A 27405-nucleotide genomic window follows, 5' to 3' on the forward strand; every position below is an offset into this window, starting at 1 on the left:
CAATAACTTGATAACGTAGTTGATCGTATGATTTGCAAACAGGAAATGATTTTGTGTTTGCGAACTTGGTTATTTATGAAAAAATATGGACAACACATTCTCGTACATTAACGATGAGGATAAATTTGACAATTTTATGGCTAACAAGGTTGACAGTTAATGTTTAAAATATCGTGACATGCTATATGAGACGGTGCAGAGGGGACGTTATATAACAGCTCTGTGTATTTCTTTATCATGTACCCTGCTAGTCCGCACCACAGGTAACTAACAGACTCAGCTGTGATACCGCTACCTGTCAGGTGAATCATTGGATTATGACACGCGATATTACACACATTGAATTTATAGACAACTTAAACATAAACCTACATATATGATGCTTTAAGTGGAAAAAATCATATAGATATCAATTGACTTCATTTCCTTATTATTTACTATGTAATATTAATGACTTTCACAGAGAAGTATATAATTTGTAGTTGTCTTTCGTGTTTGCTGCATTATTAAAGTTCCACGGATTTTTATTCTAATGTATACATACATGTTAACAGAAACAGTTTTTAAGACCAATCTGAGAAGAAATTAGGATCCCGGGCGCCTATTTTTGCTCCTCGGGCGCTCCCGGGCGCTATTTTAATATCCCAGGCGCTCTTGGGCGCTCCCGTGCGCTTTTAAGTGAGACCGTCACAAAGTGGTTAAGAAAATTGATGCGCATGACATTTTTGTCGATTCGGAAACAGTGTAAGTGTGGTGTATAGGCTGCACAATGCAACGTAAAATTTATCCATAAAAAGTTGTAATGCTTTATTTTAAGACTTCAACAAGGAAAACAGAAGTATTCCGTCTACGAAGGATTTGACATTCAGTGGACATGTATCTTAACAAGAAACGAACGCTTTTTGGTGTACATATTACGTTTCACATAATTTCTTCGATGGCCGATTGCAAGGACGTATAAAACCCGATAATAAACCGAACATATCAAATTAAGTCATGTTAGCTTACTATAAATGCGTAAGAATTTATATTTTATCAATACATTCAAGTGATAAAGCAACAAATGCGAAATTTTAATTTATTCATAAAGTAGTAGTAGTTTATACTACTACTTTATGAATACTTTATTCATAAAGTAATGCTTTACCGAATTGTGTTTACATTTATTGGTGACCGAATTATCCGATTACCGATTTTCTTTCTTAATATTTTATTATACATGTAAGGACAAGCATTTGATTAATAGTATGATTAAGTAATAAATAAAAGTTCTTCATCTTCTTTGAAATCATTATTACACATAATATCTAGTAAAAGCAAAACTTTAATTGCTTACGTTTACTCCTTTGTTTACGCAATTGAGTACATTCTGCATACAATTTAATATCAACGATGCGCAGGTAAATAAGTTACCTCGTTCCAAAGATTTTCGGTTTTATTTATTAATTAGACGTTTCAATTATTACAACAGTAGATACATTGTTAATAAAATAATAATGTTCTTAAATTTCGTTTTATTTAACCTTTATTTCTAAATTTGGACAGTATGGGATAGGATAGGATAGAGCTTTTTTAAGGATATGATACAGGATACATGATGCAGGATAAAAATAGGATTGTTTTGTCAGCTTTCACGATAGCAGCACTGTACATGTAATAACGTACAAAAACACCATTATTAGAACGATTAATGAACTTTGGAGATATATTTGAGTGCATCTCTTTGTATTTAACATATAGTTCTTTCCTACGTAGCAACACTTGTACATGTTGGTATGTTGTAAAATTGTATCTTATCATTACATCATCATCTAATTAGCGACCGAGATTCAAATGCTTTTATAGTTATTGATATTACCGGATAAATAACTGAACATGACTGTAATGTTTATGTCGATATATATATTTTCATGGGTATTTTTTTTTTAATCTAATCAAACTCAGAAATATTTTTATCTACTTCACATGAAAGAGAATCAAGAGAATTAAACAAAAATAGTACACAAAGCGAGATCTGACGCGGTATTTCTCTGTTCATTGGGCGTGTCTCTTTTAAAAAGACGTAATAATGACACTACAATGTTTCTTTTATGTATTTATCTAAGTAAAGGCATAAAACACAAAAAGGCGCTGTCATATAAAAGCAAATTTATAATAAGGAGATTTTATTTCGTAACTGAAGTAAGGTATAATGATATATACTTCCGCGTTTCCTCGATTCGCAAGCCCTTTAAAGCTATCGGAATCGAGATCCAAATATTATTAAAACTTCCTTCTTCGGCTGGTTTCGCTCTCGAGCAGACGTACTTTTACTCTCTGGCTCTTTTTCTGCTTTTGCTCTTTCTGTCAAGAGCCTTAAATACTGTCTCACTATAGAGCACATCCTTCTCTCTACTCAAATCATGCTCATTAGTCTTAAGATGTTCTTTCGCTTTCTTAACACCTTTCATTATTTTCGCCAAGAAATTAACACGCCGCTCGTACAAACACGTGGCATTAGCTTGACCAACTAAAACAACTGTTTGTTCTACCAGTTTCAGCATGTCGAGAACTGTGAACTCTGAATTTTCTTCCTGACCCTTCCGTGCCCCATCTACAGCCTGCCAGATTTTTGCCAACGGCCCCATAATCTGAGCGTTTTCTTTTGAATAAATGTCAGGCTTTTATTCTGCATTTTCAAAAAGTTCAAAGCATTACAATCTATGAAATCCTCCACAAAATCATCAACTTTGGGAGGTGTACAGAAAGCATTCGCAGGCACGGGGGCAGCTTCTAAAATGTTACGTTTGATGCTGTCTTCTGTCAGATGTTGATAAAAATATTTCTGACAATAAGTAGCCACGCTGCCATCAAGCGAGAATGAATTCTCACCTTCTGTAGGATCAAATCTTTCTCCATCAGATTCTGCCTCTAAAGAAATAACATTAGAGTTGTCATGCAACTCTGTTTCCTGATGACTATCATTATCATCAGAGATATCGGATCTCTCAGAGTTTTGTACCGATTCGTACGGGTCACTCTCCGAGTCATTCATGTTGCTATTTATTTTGCAATAATGCACAACGTGCCTAAAAAAACACACACAACGTGTCAAGGAAATGCACAACGTGCCTTTATTATCTGTTTAATGTATTGAACCGAAAAACAAATCGAAAACTTTCGACAAAACAAGTCGATTAAATCCGATTTTATACTTTGTCTGAAAAAAGTACGTCTGCTCGAGAGCGAAGCCAGCGGAAGAAGGAAGTTTTAATAATATTTGGATCTCGATCCCGATAACTTTAAAGGGCTTGCGAATCGAGGAAACGCGGAAGTATACATCATTATACCTTACTTCAGTTTACTCATAAAATTATAATTTCATTGCGTGCGCCAAAGCGCACTTATAAAATTTTCAATTTTAGTACATAATTCATATTGCAAGACATTTTAGTCTTTAGTAAACTTGTTTAATGTCATTGCAGATATGCAATGTTGATATGTTAAAAAAAGAAACGTTCGAAACATATTTCAAAATATTCATGAGCAGTGTAATATTGGCATATACATAAATACTAAATAAGCAGCTTGTGTTGTTTTTAACGGACATTTTTGTACAATGTTGTCTCAATATATACATGCAGAATTGCTCCACATGTAAATTTTTTCGCTTTTTAAAGTTTATTTTATAACAATAAAAAGAGGTGTTACATATATAAACATTTTGCATTACAAAATACAGCTTAAAAAATAAATACAACAAATACAATAGCATACGCTGAAATAAAAAAACAAACAAACAAACAACGAAATCACAACAAACCCATGTAGACATATGGTATGATATAATACATGTACGATACGATAAGTCGCCTGATACAAAATAACTGTAATTATACACCGTATCTAATAAAATTCGAAATGATCAAAATTTCTCTTTTTTTTAATGGCTCTTACATCGAAAAATATCAAATCAGCGATACATGTTATCTGCTATAATAAAAATGTTAAAATAGTATCATAAACATTAATTTATCCTAGCCTGTCAAATCCTAAAATATGTATGTTCGACATGTATAAATAAAGTTGAAACACGATAATAAATCTTTTTTTTATTTTATAATTGTTAATCACTTAAAATCTCTGACACCCAACATTTTACAAACACTTTCAACCAACGTGTTTATGATGTAGCAGTTTTTTTAGCGGTAAATAAAAACAATCAACATATCAGAAATATGTTAGCACACTGACTTGGTAGTGTAAACATTACTGCAAAGTAAAAAAAAAAACATAGCTGGAATTAGGAACATTGAACTGATATCATAATTATGATAAAGTTAATTTTAAACTTTATATTTAAATCATTGTAATATACTATTTTATAATTCATAATACTATTCAAATTTAATTATCAAATTATAAACAATATAGAGGGCTAAGAATTTTGAATTACGTATGTGAGTTTTGGTGAAATCTTGACCTTGCACCTTACGCCTACGTATATATTCTGTTGTTATATATTTTTTTAAAATTAAATTTGAGTAAGTGTTATTACTGAAATATTTTTTGCAATAAAACATATTGAAGATGTTAAAAACTATGAGAGACATTGGTTCATTATACATGTTCTCTCTCTCTCTCTCTCTCTCTCGCTCTCTCTCTCTCTCTCTCTCTCTCTCTCTCTCTTTCTCTCTCTCTCTCTCTCTCTCTCTCTGACAACATTTGGATTAAATATAAAATGTAAGCAGGAAACGGCCATTAGTAAAGTTTATCTACTCCCATTTGTATTAAGCATCTGAAAAAAAGAAAATACCAAGTGTCTGCAGCTATAAATTGTTTTTTCCATCGCTTGGACGACTTACATTGGCACCAGTATTAATCGTGGACAATTAATTTTTTTTAATACAGCAATAATAAGATTGTTGGTTCTCTTTGTTTCTATCGATATGATTTACTTTAGATCAAACCTTTGTTGGGCCACATGTTTTTGTCCACTTTCGGTTTTACTGTCAGTGGTGTTTTGTATTAATCACTTAAATGGATATCAATGCCCCGATCTATCGTCTACTGGTCTGACTTCCCAATGATCCCTCTTCATATGCAGCAGCTGTAAGTGTTTTGTTTTCATCGGTTTAATTCAAGTCAGCCTCAGCCTTCATTAGCTAATAGTCCACATATAATTGCCCTTTTCAAATGCAACTATACGTGGTATTTTGTTTTGATTTCTTTGATTGACATCAGCTTTTATCAGGTTATAGAGCACCTATTAATGCTCAATCTAACATTCACTGTGTTGTTCTTCTTTTCTTTTTGTTGTTGCTTTTCTTACTTTAATTGGCATCAGTGGTAGCGTTATTTAGCTCTTTTACAACGATCCAATGATTCTTGTCATATGCAACGGTAAGTGGTGTCCTGTTTCTAACGCTTTGATTGAAATGGACCCCTGCTTTTATCAAATGATTGACCACAATATTACCCGCGCTGATTCAATTCCATTACATCGATTAACAACTGCTCCAGCTTTCTTGAAAGGATGATTAAATAAAAAAAAATACATTTCTCATAATATGCGGTCGTTAGTGGTGTTCCTTTTCCATCGCTTTGATTGACAGCAGCCTTAGCCAATGTCAAATAGTTCATGACAAAGTAAGAACCGCTTTCGCATGCAGCTGTGTTTGGTGTTTTGTTTCCATCGCTTTGATTGACATCAGCTCCCGCATTTATAAGTGTCCAAACCACAAATTCGTGTCCTCTTTCGCATGCAGTTGTAAGTGGTGTTTTTTTTCCATCGTTTTGATTGACATCAGCTCCCGCTTTTATTAGCTCCCCGACCACACGATCGTGTCCTCTTTCACATGCAGTTGTAAGTGGTGTTTTGTTTCCATCGTTTTGATTGACATCGGCTCCCGCTTCTATTAGCTCCTCGACCACACGATCGTGTCCTCTTTCACACGCAGTCGTTAGTGGTGTTTTGTTTCCATCGTTTTGATTGACATCAGCTCCCGCTTTTATTAGCTCCCCGACCACACAACTGTGTCCTCTTTCACACGCAGTCGTAAGTGGTGTTTTGTTTCCATCGTTTTGATTGACATCAGCTCCCACTTTTATTAGCTCCTTGATCACATAATCGTGTCCTCTTTCACATGCAATTGTTAGTGGTGTTTTGTTTCCATCGTTTTGATTGACATCAGCTCCCACTTTTATTAGCTCCTTGATCACATAATCGTGTCCTCTTTCACATGCAATTGTTAGTGGTGTTTTGTTTCCATCGTTTTGATTGACATCAGCTCCCGCTTTTATTAGCTCCTCGATCACATAATCATGTCCATTTTCACATACAATTGCTAGTGGTGTTTTGTTTCCATTGCTTTGATTGACATCAGCTCCCGCCCTTATCAGGTCCATAACCACCCCACTGTGTCTTCTTTCACATGCAGTTATAAGTGGTATTTTGTTTCCATCGCTTTGATTGACATCAGCTCCCGCTTTTATTAGCCTCTTGACCAAATCACCATGTCCTCTTTCACATGCAATCGTTAGTGGTGTGCTGTTTCCATCGCTTTGGTTAACATCAGATCCCGCCTTTATTAGGTCAAAGACCACATCACCGTGTCCTCCCTCACATGCAGTTGTTAGCGGTGTTCCTTTTTCATCGCTGTGATTGACATCGGCTCCCGCTTTTATCAATTCCCTCACTATATGGATAAGTCCACGATAGCATGCACATGTCAGTGGTGTTCTACTTCCAGTTAATTTAATATCAGCTCCCGCTTTTATCAACTCTTTGAAAATGTTTAAATGTCCCATAATAATTGCGGTTGTTAGCGGTGTTTCTTTTTCATGTTTTAGGTTGACCTCAACATGACATGCAGTCAACTCCTTAACTACACTGAAATGTCCAAAAAAGCATGCACCAATTAGCCCTTTATTAACATTTATTAATCCCGCTTTAGTCAACTCTTTGACTATACTCAAATGTCCTTCATAACAGGCTACTTGCAGTGGTGAAATAAATTCATTTCTTAGATTGACATCTGCCCCTGCTTTAATCAATTCCTTAACTACATGTAAATGTTCTTTAAAGCATGCAACTATAAGCGGCGTTTTACCCCCATCTTGCATATTAACATCAGCTCCACCTTTAATCATCTGTTTAACTACTTCTAACTGACCACAATCACATGCAGATATAAGTGATCTTTCGTACGCATTATTATAGTCGACATTGGACTCCATTTGGATTAAACGTTTGACTATATTCAAATGGTCCCAAAAGCTTGGAAAGTTATGTGTAATTTTCTCGTTATTCTTTGGATCAATTTTAGCTCCTGATTTTATCAAAAGTTTCACAATTTTGAAATAACCGTAATAACATGCAACAATCAGTGGTGTTGGTTCTTCTATCATTATGTTCATACCACGCGGCACTGACTCATTCATTGTGTACAAGTATTCCCTCTGATTAGGTTGATCGCCTTCATATTTTATATTTACATCAGCCCCAAAAGTTATTAACTCCTTAACTACGTTAAAATGTCCATTGAAACATGCCGCTAATAGTGGTGTTACACCGTATGTTGAACGATTAACATCAGCACCCGCTTTTATTAACTTTTTTACAATACACAAATTACCTATTCTGCACGCATCTATGAGAGGAACGTTCAGATTTACATCAGCTTTTACTTTTATCAGCTCTTCAACTAAAATTATGAATTCCTTCTTACATGCAATTTGTAATGGAGTACCTAAGCGTGTTCCTTGATTGACATCAGCACTTGCTTTCAATAACGCTCTAACTATGCTAGTTTGTCCATTTTCACATGCAGCTGTTAGAGGTGTTTCAGAGAGACCACGTATATTGACATCAGCTCCAGCTTTTAGTAGTTCCATGACAATATCTTGGAATCCACATCTACAAGCAATGATTAAGGGATTGTATGTACAAACAAATATTGAAATATGAAACATAAAATTTAGAGTGTCTGCATTGACTTGTTGAAGTAAAATTTGTACGGTATTATTATCTCCAGAATAACAAGCGAGAGAAAGCAGGCGACATTGTTCTATAATTACTGGCTCGTAATATGTATCAACAGAGGTATCCACATGTGCCTCAACATGTGTTTTACTATCTGCGCCAGTAACAGTGTATCTATCTCTATCACTATCTGTCTTGTGGCCTTCTCCAATATTGTTTTCTATTTTTAATGTTTCACCGACCGCACTATGATTAAAAGAAACCATTTGTTCAGCAACATCCTGATTCATGTTGAAATTTTTATTAAAGGAATTTACAAAAAGGTCATCAACATTTCCATTTTCTTTTATTATTCGACTTAAAATATATTGCAAAATTTCATGATGCCCAAACAAAATTATCCACGCTATCCCTTTAACACTGCTAATCCGTTTATGGAATCCGATCAATCTTTCATCCATCAAACAAGAATGGGCATCATATCTCAGAGACAAGCGTTTCATATTCTCCGTAACAGTATTTTGTGGTCCATCATTCCACGTGTAAAGTTTGGAGTCCTCTGATTCTGTTAAGAGTAAACTATGTAGATTATGATACGAGTATTTCTCCAACAAAGCAATAAAGGATTGAAGCAATGGTTGACTTTTTAAGGCTTCGTTCCCAAAAACGTTATAAAATTCCTTATCCAGTACGTCTTTGAACAATCGTTCAGCTAGCATTTGGTTCTGTGACTCATGCAGATGTATACATAAGTCGATGATAGCTTCTTTTTCATGATCTTTTTCGCTGAATTGGTCATCTTTGCATTCATTTTCAATCTTTCTTTTTTGGCTGGTGTTTTGATATGTTTTGATATAATTAGCAATGTAATCACTACTCGCGTATTTCAAAATTAGTTCTGGAAAAATATTACCAAAATGATATGCGATAATTTCGAACATAGAATCATGAATAAAAGTGAACTCATTGCCATTCTTCTTTGTGTAAGTCCCTTCCATTTGCAACAAGGCATCAATTAAATCAAAGCTTTCTGTGGTTGAACTTACTTTACATTTTCTAAGGACGTTGCCTTTCATCTCAACAAACAAATTATTTCTTTTCTGATTTTCGTTTGTTCCATCATTTTCATTGTTTAATATATTTTCTGACAATCTGTTTCCGTTAACCATCAATAAAACTAACGAGGCGTACTGGTGTTTGTTATGTATTTTCAGTGAATTCATTTCCTTAATGATACAAGGAACTGGTGATAAAAAAAGGTTGGTCCATAAAATTTCAACTCCTTTTTGTTCGAATACAGTTTGCATAGAAATGGAAACATTCTTGACGATGACGCTAAGTTTTTTGAGCTCAGTAGATCTCTGTCTAAATTATACATTTGGAGCAAATTCTGTTTGTCGTCATCATTTAATGAATTGTCTCGACTTTGTAAATTAACTACATTCTCCCGTTTTATCAAAATACATTCCGATATCATTTCATGTTTAAAGACTGCTTCGCGACACGTCATTAGTGTTTTGGTTTTTGGATTGATTGGATCTCTAAGTCTTTCGCTGTACTTATTTATCATATGAAGTTCATGTTCGTCTAATCCAAAAATTCCTAGCACATCATCGATAACAAATACCTGGGGAATGCCTCGGTTACAATAATCCTCAATTTTGTTAATTTCTTTTACTGGACAAATTTCATACCCTTCCTTTTGCAGTTTTAGAGCAATATGACGGGCCGTTGCCGTTTTTCCGGAGCCTGGGGCACCAACAAACGTTATGTATGGTTGATTCCTGACTTGATTTAGCATCACTGGGAAGTTGTGGGTTTCTAAAAAAACCTTGTCATCTTCTTCCCATCTTAAACTATCCCTTTTATACAAAACTGAGAAAAAAAATATGTTGCCTAGTATTAAAAATCTAATTACTCAAATTGAATCAAACTGAATCATGGTTTCGATATAAACGTTTTAAAATACGTTAATGCTTTGCTGACACTACTGATATAGACGGGTATAGCAATTTAAGAACATCAAGTTATTTCACCAAGTGTCGAGACAGTAATTTATTTTCTATTGAACGGACTTTAATGATGTATTTTTGGACAAGTTTTAAAAATGTGAGAATTACCATTATGACTGAATATAAAAAAAATACCTGTCACATTCTTAGGAACACATCTATTTTCTATTAGCGTTGTTTTCTCTGTTAATGAAGATAAAATCAAAGTTTGTTGTTAGTATATCGTTAAAAACACATAGAGCATATTCCTGTCAAATTCAGATAATATTATACAAATATTGACTGGGTTGAGGGCAACATTGATTATATTAGCCCCGAGGGACGAAATATTGCCCGACGCGAAGCGGAGGGCAATATTTTCGTCCCAAGGGGGCTAATAAAATCAATGTTGCCGGAAAACACGGTCATTTGTTTTGTTATATGAAGAAACAAACCAAAATTTAAGAAATTAATTGAAAACAGATCGCCGTAATTTTCTCAGCTCAACAAAGAATTCACGAATTCAATTTTGTGCAAAGTTGATTTCCAAAATATCCTCAGCATCAAACGGTCACTTGTGATATTCTGCCGACCGTTAGAATTATCAGACAGGTGTTCTACCTGATTTTACTTCACAGTAATTAGCAAATCCTTATATCCGTTATGATAGCAAACCGTCGCATTGTGCGTTCGTTGTTTACTTGCCTTGACTGACTGTCTATTATGACGTCACCTTGTTTTGGAGTCGCGAAGAATTATTTACTTCACCGTTTACGAATCAACAAATCAGAGGCGATTATTTGAAATAGAGGGAATGTTCTCTAGAGATTATTCCTAGCCGGTCAATATCTAAAAAATATTGACCGGTCAATATTTTGTCGGACGAGCTGATATTACAATTATTGACTATTCGTCTATATAGAGTTATATAGTGAGAATATACTACTGAATATAACAATATTATTTATTTCATGTCTTTTAAATAAAAAAGCTACCTGAGATATCCTTAATCTCTTTATTCAAATCCAGCAGTTCTTTGATGTATTTTGATTCCTGTTCAGGGTCCATGCAGCAATTTCCAATCTCAACAACTGCGTCTTGATAAACAGTAGATGTGCCCAGGTACTTTTCCAAATCCTGAATAATGCTGGACATTTCTAGAACTTTCTTATTAAAATCGGTGTCGGAAATTGATATATCTGTACAATGCCCGTACTTGTTTCTTATCAATCGAATTCTTTCAATGTTTGCTGACACACTCCTGTCACTTAGGATTGGTTCATTTCCCCATTGTTTTGCATGTGGTGAAATGTTCGATATATTTCGCAAAAGAAAAAAGAGTAAAGTTATATCAAAGTCTGAGTAGTTTCCATTGTGTATAATCCTTTCTTGTTCTTTGGTGATTGGAGGTGGTTTTCGTTTTGGTAAATTAGCTAAATATGTCTTTACTTTCTGGGACAGAGTTAAAGGGGGAATCTCTTTCTTGAGAACATCACAAAGAACATCAGTACAAGGACCCAATATAATGCGGGCTACACGAGCAAGGTTGGTGGTTTCCCGCGTTGATGAATACTTTGAGTTAGCCATCATTTGTAAATCCCGGTACCATTTGTTCTGAAATTAAAAAGGTTTTTTTTTTAAAAGTATTAGGTCGTTACTTTTGTTAATTAGATAAGTGCACTGCATGTATAATTTTTCGCTTTTTTTTCTCACCAAATATGCATTTTTGGTTAGTATATAGTTTAGTAGAATAATTAGACAAAATCAAACTTATCGTTTATTTTCATATATTATTTCCGATACTTTCATATATATAGTTTAGGGGCTTGGTAAGCACTATTTGCAGGAGACTTGAATTTTGATCTCCCATTCACTTTACTTTTTAGTCTCACAAATTCAAAATGGTAAGACAGAATATGTTATTTAAAAAAATAATAATCCTTTAAATTAAAGGAAAAAATAACATTTTATCTATGATGTATTTTAATTTGTATAATTTTTCTAATAGAAACGTTGAATGATTTTTTTAATATTTAGGCAACGACTCTGGCAAGTTTATAAAACAGTAACAGATATCTGGCTTCGTGAAGGTTGGAATGGTTTTAGTCTATTTGATATCCCTAAACAACAGTTGTTGTCTGTTCCATTTTAATATGATGTTTTATTGATTTAATGCCTGTTTGCTAATTCTGTCCGTCCACAATTATTATTTAACTTTTAAGTCAGACTTAAACCAACAAATATTACATTGTCCTATCAAACAATTGAATAGTACGTCTTCGTGATTGATCTGATATTTCTCTCACTGGCAGCACATGTGTGCCTATATTGTTGTTATCCATGCATTTAACACTAATTCGCAATATTTCCCAAAGATAAGTTATACTCTCCTTTGTCTTTTTATTTTTGTCCATAGGAAACAATTTAACTGTTCAATTAATGATGACATCAACGAAGCAGTAAACTCGATGATAGGATACAACCACTTGTTTTTTGAAGATATAATTGAAAATTTCTTGATATGGATTAACCACAAAATTTAAATCATTATATATAATTTATACATGTATATAGGAGTCTTTAGATATGATTTTAACTATGTATCGAAAATGTATGGTTAATTACAAACAAACGTTCTGGAGATATATTTTTAACAAGAATTTCATACAAAAACTATGAAATATTTTTATGCAGAAAAATTGAAAAGATTGAGCTTGATTGTTTGGAATTATGCATCATATTTTAACAAAATAAGCTAATCTGATGTTTTCTTAATTCAACAACAAAAGAAAGAATGTGTCTTATATTAACCCAACGATTTTTAGTGTCTATTCATTCTTAATGAAAAAAACCCACCGTTTTAATTCTTTGAATCATTGTGTGTTTAGATGTCTTTTTGTTAAAGATTTGGATTTAAATAATATTGTTGATTAATACATTTTAGGAAGGTTTGCATCAAATTTATTTTCTATTCTGCAAGAGCATTGATTTAACATGTTTATAAAACATTTGATATATTTACGTGTTACAAAAGACTGCAGAGCTGTATATTAAAACTCACTGTGTTATTATTATGTTTTATGTAGAAACTTGAATTCTTTAAACACCCTATAGAAGGAGTCTAACAAAGCAAACACATACAAGTTAGATAATTATTGCATGTGTGACGTTAAATCAAGTCAATATTTGATTTAACGAATTACTAGAACGTTTAAATTACACTCTACAATTTCATCAAAATCGAATACATTGACTGAATTGCGACTTCTATTATATTTTGAGACCTAGGTATATCTTTTCCTACATGTATAATGTTTCCTTTACACAGTTTTATTGTAAAATTGTATTAAGATAAAGTGTACTGATAACCAACAGTGCTCAAACTCAAAATTCCAACAGAAATACAAATTACATAGGTTAGATAAACCAGTAAATGATCCTTTTCAAGCTGAATTGTCTATTTTCTTATTTATTTAATACATAAACATTTACTATATAACTCCATACAAAATAGTCCAGCATTTTGACTGTTGCACTGGAACTGTTAGATTGGAACTGTTAACAGTGTCTGTTTAAGAGACTGTTGACCGGTGACGTCACTTTCTGCGATAACATGGCATTGATAAGAAGGGGTATAACAAAACAATTGTTGACTGTGTTTCGGGCAATTGGGCAACAGTTTGCGAGCCGGTCCGACAGATCAACTGTTGCCTTTAACCCAAGTCAACAACTGTATAATGTCTAACACATTCATTCAGGTTTAAAACTGGAATTTTCACATTCATAAGGTAAACAACAGTTTTGTTTGTATATCAATGAAACATGACAATATCAAACTATCAATTATCGCAAATATCCATAAAATGAAATACAAATTCAAAGCAGAGCAACATGGACAACAACAAAATCAAAGGCAGTATTAGGCGCTATAGAGAGGTGGGCGTCTCCTGCCGACCGGTTACACAAACCGTTATTGGGTCAAGACCATTAATCGTTATCAACACTATACCTACATACACATGTTTTTGATTAAAGCTGACACTTTAACTAAGTAAATACAATTATTCCATGAATCAACAAGAATTTTACTTACCTTTTTACATCCAGGCCTCTAGCGCACTATGTTACATTAAAAATATATTCACGTCCTGTTTATTACTCTCGTTATCTGGCAAATACTTAATCGTGATCGTCCCATACTTTAACCTTTTAGCATTTGCTTTAGCTTGATAATTTAATTGGCCAATTTATGATATGGTAGCGCTGCATTCATTTTATTTACAATGCGGCGTGTAACCCTCGGTCATATCAACTAGTTCAAAGTTTTCTACTTTAATGATTCAGAATTGTTTTTCAATCTAAAAATAAAATAATAAACAGTCGATGGGTTTCCCAGATATATTAATAAATATATAGGTTTTGACTTTGTTGATTGTGCTCTCCGATTTTTTCCTTAAGTATTATATGGAAGAAAAATATCTGAACAAAATATGATTTTATCACTATGAATATCTGACAAATGTTAAAAAATCAGTCCCAAATTATTAATTACAAAGTGGGGCTAATTTGTAAATATTTAAATTTGAAAGTCAACAATGTTCTAAAACTGGTAAACCGTAGATTTTTTTTAATGATCATATGTTAAAAAAGTACTTGAAAAGCAGGTTTCTTATTGACTAGTTCTATCTAATTTACATCATTTGATTTTGGGTTTCAATTCATCGGACCTTGGGATCATCATGCTCACTACAGGTATGTCGATGTAAGGGTGTATGGTTAACTTGGCGTTTCTCCAATTTTGTCGATTGACTACAAATCAAAATTCTTTTTGCCATTCTTGTTGGGCATTCTCATCTAATTAATGTTAGACCATAATTAACACCTAATTGTCTACGGACTTTTCCAGGGTTTTTCCCGATTACGACAAAGAGCGCATTGGGGGTGTGACCGGTCAGCAGAGGATGCTCACTTCTCCTAAAAACCTGACCCTACCTTCGATGTATTGGACGTTCGTGTTAACGTTGTATTTTGACCAATAAAGACATACCAAATCAACAACGTTTAATTTTTTCCATATTATGACATTTTCTCGATTTTGACATTTACCTCGATGACTTGCTCAATTGTGACAAAGAGCACATGGCGGGTGCGACGGTCAGCAAAGGATGCTCACTTCTCCTAGACACCTGATCCTACCTCTATCATTTTGGAGGTCCGTGTTTCTCTGCTTTGAATTTGTTTCTCCTTTTATGGATTTTTGACAAGGTTGGCGGTTTGTTAATGTCATTTTTTTTATAATGTTTTCGTAATGTTGGTAAATTTAACTTCGCTATTTCACAGTCTAGGACAGCTACATATTAAAACAGCTTCTTGCCATCCACTATTCAGTTATTGAATAATGTTACTATTGGAAACAAAATGTAATGAGTCCTTTTTTCTCTTTCAAAAATGTACTTTAAAAAACATTCTATAGACTTCGAAAAAAGTGCGAAAGTTTACAATTATGGAAATCGCAAAGAAAATATAGCTCACTGTCAATTTAGAAATAAACCCAGTTATTTACAAGCTCACATTTTTAATCAACATTTACGTGACATTTCCACTTGTAATAATTGTGGTCACAAATGTGAAGACAATCTTCATTTTTTCCTTGCTTGTCCAGCTTACAGTAATCACAAGACATTGCTCATTAATGTATTCAAAATAATACAAGAAAACAAGTTAACGCAAGCGTCAAATGGAGCCGCAAAAAATATAATTGTTGTATGAATCATTGATTGTTTACATAAAAAACACACACCACAAAGACAAAAATAATGAATTGGTAGTACTAATATTTATGGTAAATTTCAATATATATTTTCAGCAACACGTTTTGAGTTTAACATTTAACTATCATATAACGAATCGAGTTCGTTACTGTAAGCATTTCTAACGGTAATTTTATGACCATTGCCATGGTATGAAGTGATGGAGAACACATTGCTTTGTTCATTATTCTAATACAAAATTCAACAATAATGTATTTCAAACCATTTGTTTTCGTTGCATTGTATTGAATTAAAACGTATATGCACAATTTTCAAATAAAAAAATAAGCCGGATAATAGAATTATAAATCTTATATTCATTTCAGCTAATGAAGATAATCATGGTTATTTAATTTTAGTTATCTAATTTTGATGTTTTCACAAGTATTAAAAATTAAAAAAAAAAAAGGCCAGCTCAAATTTTCAGGTCAATTTAAATTTTCATATCTTTCATATTTTTCCGTAAATTATTGATATGGATGCCATTTCAAGATATTTTTCTACCACTTTTCACATTAAACTATGATATATACACACAGAAAGTCATTTCATTTGACGCATATCATTTATAGAAAATTTCGTGTCATCTATGTCTTTATTATTTCAGGTTTATAGTACGTATGTACCGGATGCCGATTCCGATACATTTTTTTCACATTAAACTATGATAAATACACACAGAAAGTCATTTCATTTGACGCATATCATTTATAGAAAATTTCGTGTCATCCATGTCTTTATCATTTCAGGTTTATAGTATGTATGTACCGGATGCCGATTCCGATATATTGTTTTGAAAAGAATGAAAAGCTCTGAAATTTTCCAAATAGATATAATATGTAGCCTCGATTAAAACGGGCCTTACACTATGACCTTCTTCACATTAAGGCACGTAGCATCGTTTTTGAAAGTGGGAGTAGGGGGGGGGGGCAGACTCGTCGAAAAAATCTTGACAAGCCAAAATAAAGGGGGAAAATGCTTCTTTCTAAAGTCCTGAAAATCCTAATCCGGGGGAAGGGGGTATCTTTAACTTCAATTTCAGTGATTATGTCCTTATTTTCAATTCAATTTTTTACATGGTTCCATAAAAGTGGGGGGGGGGGGGAGCAACTCCATGTTAATTCAATTTTTTGTATGTAATTTTAAAAAATTCTTTGTTGCACAAAAAGTGGGGGGTCAGTCCCCCTGCACCTCCCTCTTCCAATGCTACGTGCCTGACATTTACGAGTAAAACAAAAAATATGTTGTTTTTTTAAGGCATAAAACATGCAAATATTTTTAATCCTCAAAAAAGGCATAATATTCTACAAAAAAAAATACCCTGCAGAAACTCAGTTAATAATATCTTAACGTATATCAAATAACGGACCGCCATCTGGCGGCCCGTAATAAACCTAAACAATCTCAATTATGAGCAAATATTACATGTTTTACTTTTCGGCGATAGAAAAACTTTACTCTAAAACCAACTGCTCAAGTTTTCGAGCAGTTAAACAATATATCAAGTCAACAAAAGAATCTAAATAATACCTGTTATTAATAATATTGCATATCCTCATATCTATACATGCACTCGATATCGTATATCTTTTATTCTTATTATATACTTCATATAAAATATTCACTATTATTATAATTTTTCTTTCAATTGTTTACATAACCCCATTTTTTTTTGTTATTATTTTTTTCCATTTTTTTTATTATTTGTTTTTGTTGGTATTTTTGTTTCTCATTTTTGTTTTTCTGTTCTTAATCCTACATGAATTCCAACTTCTTAAATGCTTCAATAACATGTTTCATATTATTTTATGAACATATTATATTCTGTAACTTCTTTTCTTATTTATTTCAAATGTAACTGAAACATTAGTTGTAACTTTGATCCTTGGAGAGCGAACTAAAATAGGCATAGCCTCATGTCCAATTCTATTTTGTTTGTATTTGCATAAAAAAATACTTGTTAAAAATCTCCATATATCGGGGTTTCCTCCAAAAAATGTAAAACATCCGAATATCAGTATATTTTGTTGAAATGTCACAGGAAACTAATTGTTAAAAACAATCGCAATTTCTTCAATTTCAAAGTGTTGGGATGATAACTGGCCTATTGTCTAAAGTAAACGTAACATTAAAAAATTTAAAGTTTCGAGAAATCCACTAAATTTGATGTCTACAAAAAATGTATGAAGCATTAGTATAGCAAAAAGAATAACGAAGTACATAATACTAGTAGTACAATACAAACAACACATACATTGACTCCAAGGTCGTTTAGGTAAATATGTACATGTACAGTAATAGAATCAATCGTACCTTCTTTATTTGTTTAGTTGCTACATGTATATACAAACTTAAACCTGTATGTCAACAATTATAATTCCCTCTCTACAAAGTTTATAAATTGTGTAACAATATGAGCTGTCTGCCAACAATTAAAATTCATTTTGAAGTGATTCGTGAAAAAATAGTTTCCTTCCCTCTCTACAAAGTTTATAAATTGTGGAACATATGAGTTGAGAGTGGCTCAATCTTCGGAGATTTCGCAGTTCCCACTTATTGAGAACTACTAGTAATTGACATCCTGATCAAACTATGAAAAGCAAACTTTTTATTATACAATTTTATACATTGCATCCACTTGAAACAATTAAAATTAAACAATGAATTATTAAAACATTTACACAAACTTGTTCATAAAACTATAAAAGATTACCAAATCATGTTTTGCTCAGCGGTTTTTGAGAAGTGGAAATTGTTCATAACGAAACGTTCGAAACTAAACTAAGAGAGATATGTTTTGTCACAAGGAAGAAAACTCCAATTTTCTTAAAACATCGAATAACTTCACATGTTCATTAAAAAAAAAATAAAACTTAGTATTTAACTTTATAAAAAAATATATACAGCAATTTAAAAGAGGATGTTTTTTTCGTAAATTTTAAGATGTTGAAAACTCATTTCAAATGCTTTGCGAAAATTTCAGGCAATTGATCTTCTTTATAGTTGTATACGAAGAATTTTTCTCCAACAGCTCCTGCAACCATCGGTGATAACCCTGCAGAACAAAACCTCTCGATAGTAAATAAAAAAAAAACTACAAAATAATCGGAAGAATATATTATTCTTTTGTATGGTTATGAACAATTCGAATTTAAGAATGATAAATTAGCAAACATCATTCTATTCTGGAATGTTGTCTTTAGCGGGTAAATATAAATCTTAAAATCTTACTTTCTTCAGAATCAGAACGGAAAAGACAAATGACAAGTTTGTTGAGAGCAACCGCTCTTCCAATCTCGTATCCCACTCCCAGAGACTTCTGTGTTACTTCGGCAACAATGACTACAATGGGAAAAGAAACAATGCTTTGTGATTTTAAATAGTTTGTTATGCAATGACATTTCGTCAAATAGAAAAACATCGATAATAACAAAAATTATTAATTAAATCATGCAATGTACGTTGTAATAATCCTTAGCTAGTACATGCAAATGATAATAAGTAAGTAATTGTTTAGCATGGCTAGCATATATACAAATATTTGTGGTTATTCATGGGAGTTTTTGAACTCGGTCGATATATATCACTTTGTAAAACTGCCTCTCGTTTTTGCTTTGCATCAAAAATATGATTCAAATATTGTTATTCATATGACTTATTGAAAAATAGAACTGTTAAAGAACCTTTAGAAGAATAGCCTCTCATTAATTAAGTTTTATTTTCTCTTTTACAAATATTACCGTCACAATCATATAGCTAGTCCATGTCCCTATCATGTATAAAAACGTCAGTTAATCCCGCGTTGTCTTCATCTGCGAAAGTAAAAAGAATCAAACCGCATTTTCTCCATATCGATTGTATACACTCAATAACTGCAAAAAATATTCTATGTTTTATTTTACCGGCTTCAACTGTTGGGTTTGCCACATGTTCTGTCAAAACTTTGCCGTATGTCTTTAACTGTTCAACAATTCGTTGATATAAATCAGCATACTTTCTCCCTCCAGTGATTCTCCCGGCGAAGTAGATTGTATGTTTTTCAGCCATGGCATTCACTGTTAATGTCCTGCTGTAAGACATTAATTTAATCAACGTTTCTTGATACATGTACCTCCTTCTTATATTCAAATTTTTCATTTATAAAAGGTGCTAATGAAATAAACACCGAGTCACATTCGAATATGATATACGAATAATCATTTGTATTCAAATGCCTACTATGTTATTAGTTCTACTATAATATAATAAAAAGACCATTTTTATTTTTATGATCTTTTAATTTCTTTTTTTTTTAACAATTGTCATTGCATTTCTTGACAATTAGTACGAATTTGCACGTATTACGTATGAATGATAATTTTCAAGTCAATCAACTTACAGTTAATGGATGTTTTACTTGTAGGATGAAATATTCTTCACTAAAACACTAGTATATCTAAATCCAAAACTTCATGAAACTTTCAAAATTGAGAGCCATGAGCATGTAAAGCCCAAATGAAAATCTTACGAACATTATCAACTGAGTTCAAGGTGGTTTTCATGAAAAACAAATATATCCGATTCCTTGATGGTTACCTTAGGATAACTTTGTATCGGTCATTGTTCGAAGATAGACAAAATTTCATTGGTTCGTGTACACAGCATTGTTAAAATGCAGCACGTCTTAAACAATTGAAAGCTACCGACATCGATCGTTCTGGATGACTGCACACATTTTTTACCTTTCCTGTGGACTCATAATACACCTTGTTTTTTGTCTCATCGGTTACCATCGAGGTTTTTTTTCCTCACGCCTTCACTCTTAAAGGTGAATCAAACATAATTACTTATTAGCTTTTTATCCGCGTTAATGCAACCTCTGAGTTTTACACGGTAAGACGATGCAATCTATGCATGTTTATTTATAAAAACAAAATTAGCAGATATATAGACAATTTAATCAATTTTAATGAAGATCTGTCGAATAATATTTACATTAATACATTCATTACTTACAACTTACGGGAACCGGTTGATGGTTTTGTTAGTAGCTGTATGGACGACACCATATCTCTTTTTTAGCAATGGGTGAAAACATGCTCAGTACATTTAAAAATGGTAAAAAAAAAACTGTTGCTTAGAGATTGTTTATATGACCTTATCTAATGAATCATTCGTTATGTAGATTATAACGTCTACTTAAGACATATTTTTAAACATATCAAAAGATTGACTTTTTAGGAGCTAAATTATGCATCATAACATTGTAAATACAGACATCAGTCAAGGTGAGGGAATCGTTTCTGGGGCAGGAAAATGTTTTTTTTTCCGAAAGATACATGGATGAAAATAATTCCATTTTCCCGTGGTAGACACGAATAAGGATCTCTACAGAACAGTGGCCCTGTGGAAATATGATCGTGTAGAGTAATGACCTGTAGAATAGTGACCCGTATACTTATGAACCTTAGAATAATGACCAGAGATTCAATACAAATTCACATCATAAACATTGAAATACCTTCCACTGAAGAAAGACCCTTCTCGTGTGGTTTTTTTCGTTGAGTATCTTTTTTTGGAGCCTGATCTCTATTGCTCCGATATGAAAGTGGACAGGAATCATATTGAACTCTTATAAATTCTCAAACCTTATATATAATTTTCGTTAAAAAATTATAAACTTTTAAAAAAAGATTTAGAGGTGACATTTTAATAATCCTGACCTTATTAACTATTACCAGGTATTCAATTATAACACTAAAGTAATATTTTCGTCATATCGATCTATGTCGTTACCATTTTATAGACTAGAGCTTGTAGTACAATATTTAGTCAAATCATTAAATATGCAATGATTACATGTAACGATATGATACCATATGTTATCATATTATGCATATACATTTAATATGTCATCAATTTAATTAATATGGTATTACACATATCATGATAAATTATAGGCCTATATGACAGTTTAAGAGGCGTAGGTTGTCAACAAATTAACCACCCGATCTACTTACCCTTTCTAACAAATAAAGATTAGGGCTATAAATTTGTATTTAGTAGAAAATATGTTAATAAATATTATATTTAAAATTCTAATATATTCTAATATATCTATATAGAGACTGTCTTCTTAAGGAGATCTAAAAATGGTATCAAATGGTTCCGGTCATCGATGCTTATCAAATATTGATTTTGAAATCTCTCTACTTACAGTTGGCGCCTGGTTGATAGTAGAATAAGCATTAATCAAATAGGCATCAAATAAACATTTATAAGTGTATGGCACAGGTTTCTTGAAGACTTGCCAAAAAACTCCACGTGAGAATCGTGTGATGGGAGTTATACAGCCATAACCAAGTAAATGCAGGGATTATTTTTTTACCAGATGCATCAGGTTTTATGCTGTTTACCTCTTAAGGAGATCTACATACCTGCTCTTTGATAACATTTAATTGTAGGGTAATTTCTTTCTTAAAAAACAAACACCTTCCATATTACATTTGCGTTTCTTACATCTGTGTTCACTTACATTCATGATCTGAATAAAGTATCATATTATGTTTAACACAGGTGGTTGGACCATAAGGCAAAGTTAAGAACATAAACATCTTGTCATACCTGAATGCATACTAACAATAATCCTTTTTTTGCTAGATATATCTTAAATAGGATTACTTGTCCTGTAACAAGGACAATTTTCCAATGACCTCGTCAGCGAATATTTGCGTTACCTTTTGAACATGGTCCAACGCCTATTTACATGTACAGACGCCCACGTATGAATTAAAAAAAAAACAGGAGGTAAACATGCACTTTAAACAAGATCTATTTTTAATTGTGCATTGTTTTCTTTATGGTTTGTTCTGTATAATCAAGAAAGAGTACTGCTGACTTTGAAGGCATAACTAAAACGGCATACTTTGATTATTCCCAGTAAACGGTCGTTTAAGACTTCTTTTAAAAAAAAAATTCAAGTAGAGTAATTTTTAAGTAATATTTGAAAATCGACACCTTCTTAGCTAAACAAAAAACTCGAGTCAGCTTTTCAATCATATTTTGTGTCACAAAATTGGTAAACAAGCATCCTTACACTTTAAAAAGGTTTCAAATTAATACAACTTCTTCTCCAATGAATTCAGCTTGACGAGTTCGACCAAAGTTGGTGTCTGGTTAACTTACTTTTCACAGTTTTCTGCTGCAGTTGGATACGATTCTGGCAACCAAAATAGTTTAAAACAATATTTACTGCCTCCATATCTTGCTTCTGTAAATTCGTTGGGACACCATTTTAATAATACTCGAAAATGATGAAAAAAGACAAAGTGACAAAGGTTTTGGAACAAATAATATCATTTACTTGAAGAAATACCTTTTATGAATACTGTTTATTTCTTAAAAGGTAAACTGGTTTTTTTTTCATTTTATTCTTTTTATTTATTCATTTTTTTGTCCATCCATTTAATCTGTGAAGCAAATTAAAATTCATTTGTACCATCATATTTTAAAAATACGTAACAACGTGTCGTACCTGTAAAATATAGATAGATTGATATATAATACATCATGAAACAAAATTTAAACATCCTACAAAATCCCTTAAAAGGTTTGCGATCCTCGCACATATATCATCAACTTTGTTTATCACAAGAAACACATGTATACTCTGTACAAATGACACTTTTTCAGTGAAGAGATTTTATCAATTTCATTTATCAAGAACACACTCTTAAGAAAAACGACATCAATGTTATAAAAGTTTGAACATATTTAACAAGTTTTAATTTCATTTACTTACTTTTAAGTAATTGGAAAGAAAAGCGTGTAGAAAAAATAACTTTGAGAAAAAAATTGTTTTAAAAACAGATAAACTGTTCTCTAATTTCTAGCAGTTGCTTAGTATATTTCTAGCAGGGTAGTTTTTATTACCGTTTCACGACCGCCATTTTGACAGTTTTTCCAAGAATTTAGCTAACAATTTTGAAATGAAAACTGTGACATTTACAAAAGGTAACCTGTATATATTATTAAAGCTCAGATATAAAGGGTTCATACTATGTTCTGTGTCACAACCTTATGGTAACCATGGCAACACAATATGGTCACGAACACAACATTTGATGTATTTTGATTGTTTTTGTCATGATTAAAAACGAATATTAAATACTTTCTAAAATACAATTAATCAAATATTCATGCAATTAGCCAAGCTATGTGCCCCAACAATTTAGTTATAGTATTTTTTTAACCTTTGAATCTACCCATTTAGTATCTCAATGCTTTACCTTTTTAGCTCACCTGAACTGAAAGCTCAAGTGAGCTTTTCTGATCACTTTTAGTCCGGTGTCCATCTGTCCGTCTGTCTGTCTGTCTGTCTGTACACATTTTACATGTTCGACTTCTTCTCCAGACCCACCGGGCCAATTTCAACCAAACTTAGCACAAAGCATCCTTGGGTGAAGGGAATTTACGTTTGTTAAAATGAAGGGGAGATGATTAAGAATCATTAAATATTTTTTGATATTTTTTAAAAATCTTCTCAAAAACATTTGGCAAAAAAAGCTGTAACTTGTGTAGAACAGAAGCATCCAGAGTTAGTGTAGATTCAAGTTTGTTCAAATTATCCCCGGAGGTAGTGTGGGGCCACAATGAGGGTTCAAATTTTTACATAGGAATATAAAGAGCAAATCTTAGTAGGTTTAATCGGGTGACAGTTTTATCATGTTAGGTGCCTAAAAAATCTGCAATTTTAACCTGATTGAAAAGAGAATGGTTTGCATATATTTGTATAAGCGCAATAAATTTTATTTTCTTAAATATATTTTTTTTAAAAAGAGATGAGTGGAATGAAATGCTAATAACATGTTATTAAATTGAATTTAAGTTGTTATGATAATCGAATGTAGTATTAAAGTATCAACTATTGTAGATTCCTTATTTTACACGAGTACTAAATTTCGTGACTCAAATGTTTTGCATCAAATCGCGAGAATATGAAATTGCGAACGCCGAGTTTTTTAATCATAGTCTAATTTAATTATCAGAAAACTAAAAGCGACATTTTAAAACAAGCTAGATCTCTAATACGCAATTTGACGTCCATATTATTTTCTAGCGTCTATTTAAAAATCTACAGTAAACGGTCTACGATTAACTATGTTTGGAAGCACAATGGAACAGACACGAAAACCAATACTTTAGAACGATAATGTTACATTCGTGACCGCCAATACCATTGATCACATACTGAAATTCATTTGATTTCTCTGTTGTAGCTGGCATTTCGCTGGCAAAATCAGTTCGTTATTAGAAAAGGTAGCTAAGTTGCGAAATTCATAAAATTCTTATCTCTTTCTACATGCATGCCCTCATTTCTAAAGAGATAACAAATTTGACATTTTAACGCGTTCCTTATAATCACTACGGTTCTTTTCCTATCCATATTCAATGATGTTAATGCTCTTCAATTGGTTTCTCTTTTCAGTCCCTCTCTTGTGTATGGCGTTCATTCCTGACAATACAGAAAAACTTACGTCTGTGATCGGTGAATTGACTGAGAGAATTGCCGATTTGGAGGTGAGATTGTCTACACAAGAACATATTAACATAAATCTGGAGTCACGGCTAAAAGTGCAGGAGAAAAAGAATCGAGAACACGAAGACCTCATTAATGCATTATCTGCTCGAACGTGCACAACCTCAAAACAGTCTGCTTTCAAAAGACAACAAGACGAAATGCTGCATAAAAAAAGTTTTGACAGTAAGTCAAGTTTCGACAGGAAAAACACTGAATCTTCCGTTGCAATAACTTCTAAAAGGTCAACAGTTTCCAAAATGGGTGTAAACGAGCAAGTTATTAAACGTCGACATGGCATACATGATGCAAACAGCTTAATTAAAGATGTTCAAAACATTGACCGCGGTAAGGACAAGAAAGTAACGCTAGCATGTAAAAGAGGGGAAAAGTTGAAATGTTCTGTAGCTTCCATTATATAAATAGTGTTTGTTTGACAGGCCAATGCTTTTCGAGCGGTGTCAATTTCAACTGTTATCCTCCTAAACAGACCCTTTTTATTTTATTATAATGAATGTGATTTCTACGGCTAACCGTACGCGCAAAATTTATGCGCATGTAACAATTCGTTGTTTTACCCGTTGCCAAGTGTGTTGATAACGCTAAGGGTAATAGAACGGATTATCAACTGCGTATTAACCAATCAAATTTCAAAAGTTAACAGAAAAGTATAATAATGAGCACTGGGATTGTATTGGTTTGTTTTTGTTGTTTTTTTGTTTTGTTGGAAATGGGGTTTTGAATCATAAAGAAGGCTGTTTTGATTGTAACTTTGTTTTTGATGTTTTCAGAAAGTAATAATTCGTCACATTAAAAGAATCATTTTTCTTGTTTGCTTAGATAGAGTCGCTTTCTATTCGTACCTTTCAAACACTGACATGCACCCCAAACCAAACCAGACGATAGTCTTCGATCACGTGGTCACAAACACTGGCGGGAAATTCAATTCCAAAACTGGAGTCTTCACCTGTCCTATACAAGGTGTTTATGCATTCTCGTGGACAGTGTACTGCAGTAATGGCGGTTATTTGATTTCTGAACTGGTGGTCAATTCACGGAGTGTAGGAGACATGCTCTGTAGCGGACAAGGGGACGACAATATCCGCCATACTTCAAGTGTAGCCGTGGTGGAACTTAATGAGGGTGACAGGGTGTATGTACGCACCCATCCCATAGCCGTGTTGAACGGTGTTCTATGGAGCGGCCCTACTTACTTTTCTTCTTTCAGTGGTTGGACTGTCATCTAGTGTACGTTCAAAGAATAATATTCAGAAGTTTGGTTGACGATATACGCTAGTTACTAGGATATGTATTTATTATTGTTTCTTTATCTATATCAAGAGGCGTGGAAATGGGGGTTACTGATCAATTGATTCAATATTTGTGAAATCAAAGTAATATATTAAGGTCTTATGGTGTAATTTTGTTCAGCTAAATGATTTTCCTCATTTAAATGGATAGTATAAATCTGAAGCTATCTTTCCAAACATCAGGGTTTTATTTAAATGGTGAAATGTATATCATACATTAATGTTTGTAAAAAAAAATGATAATTACACATCGTGTGTTACAAAGTTACTAATAACAGTTCAAAGTTTAGTAAAACACACAAAAATGATTAAATTATGATAAATCATAATCTAATCTTTATTTTGACAAACCTGCAATTGGAAATACCTGAAATAATTTTATCAGTTGTGAGCGAAGCCTTTATGCAGGCATGCTGCCTAACATGTGTACTTTAATGCTGCTGTTTTAATATTCCCATTGGGTTGTTAAACCGTTTAAAAATCATTTGCAAATAATTTCAAATAAAAAAATCGGTTTAATATATAGTTGTTTATCAAGCTGTCAATGAATAAGTCAACAAAGTCTCTTTTTTTCAAAGATTATTTTTACTTCATTCGTCAGACTGACAAGTTTAAATATGTACATACATAACATACAATGACACAAACCTTACTTATATCCAAACCACCATCTTCATATAGGGAAAATGATTCAACAAATCAAATTCCATTAATCCTAATTGTTATTTCATGTTTGAATTTGTATGTAAAGTTTTCTTTACATTTTCCTTTTTTC

At 32.6% G+C, this 27405-nt stretch overlaps 3 protein-coding genes and 2 pseudogenes across 3 annotated transcripts; 1 reads left to right on the top strand and 4 right to left on the bottom strand.

The window, feature by feature from the left end:
* Positions 1 to 2309: 2309 nt before the first annotated feature.
* On the bottom strand, positions 2310 to 3305 carry LOC128171789 (uncharacterized; annotated as a pseudogene).
* Positions 3306 to 5454: 2149 nt separating this feature from the next.
* LOC128174072 (ankyrin repeat and KH domain-containing protein 1-like) lies at positions 5455 to 7218 on the bottom strand. Its single transcript, XM_052839708.1, has one exon. It carries the CDS (start codon positions 7216 to 7218, stop codon positions 5455 to 5457), a length of 1764 nt encoding a protein of 587 aa, XP_052695668.1.
* A 1890-nt stretch (positions 7219 to 9108) lies between these two features.
* LOC128171769 (uncharacterized) lies at positions 9109 to 11564 on the bottom strand. The gene is made up of 3 exons (XM_052837551.1): positions 10950 to 11564; positions 10111 to 10158; positions 9109 to 9838 (listed from the first exon to the last, which is right to left on the bottom strand). The coding sequence occupies exons 1-3, from the start codon at positions 11542 to 11544 to the stop codon at positions 9183 to 9185; spliced, it is 1299 nt and encodes a 432-aa protein (XP_052693511.1). The 5' UTR covers positions 11545 to 11564; the 3' UTR covers positions 9109 to 9182.
* Positions 11565 to 17131: 5567 nt separating this feature from the next.
* LOC128171801 (putative 2'-deoxynucleoside 5'-phosphate N-hydrolase 1) lies at positions 17132 to 20282 on the bottom strand (annotated as a pseudogene).
* A 4911-nt stretch (positions 20283 to 25193) lies between these two features.
* On the top strand, positions 25194 to 27100 carry LOC128171783 (uncharacterized). Its single transcript, XM_052837570.1, has 2 exons — positions 25194 to 25668; positions 26161 to 27100. The coding sequence occupies exons 1-2, from the start codon at positions 25194 to 25196 to the stop codon at positions 26565 to 26567; spliced, it is 882 nt and encodes a 293-aa protein (XP_052693530.1). The 3' UTR covers positions 26568 to 27100.
* The last annotated feature ends 305 nt before the right edge of the window (positions 27101 to 27405 follow it).

Source organism: Crassostrea angulata, chromosome 2 (genome assembly GCF_025612915.1).
Source record: "Crassostrea angulata isolate pt1a10 chromosome 2, ASM2561291v2, whole genome shotgun sequence".
Lineage (NCBI taxonomy): Eukaryota > Metazoa > Mollusca > Bivalvia > Ostreida > Ostreidae > Magallana > Magallana angulata.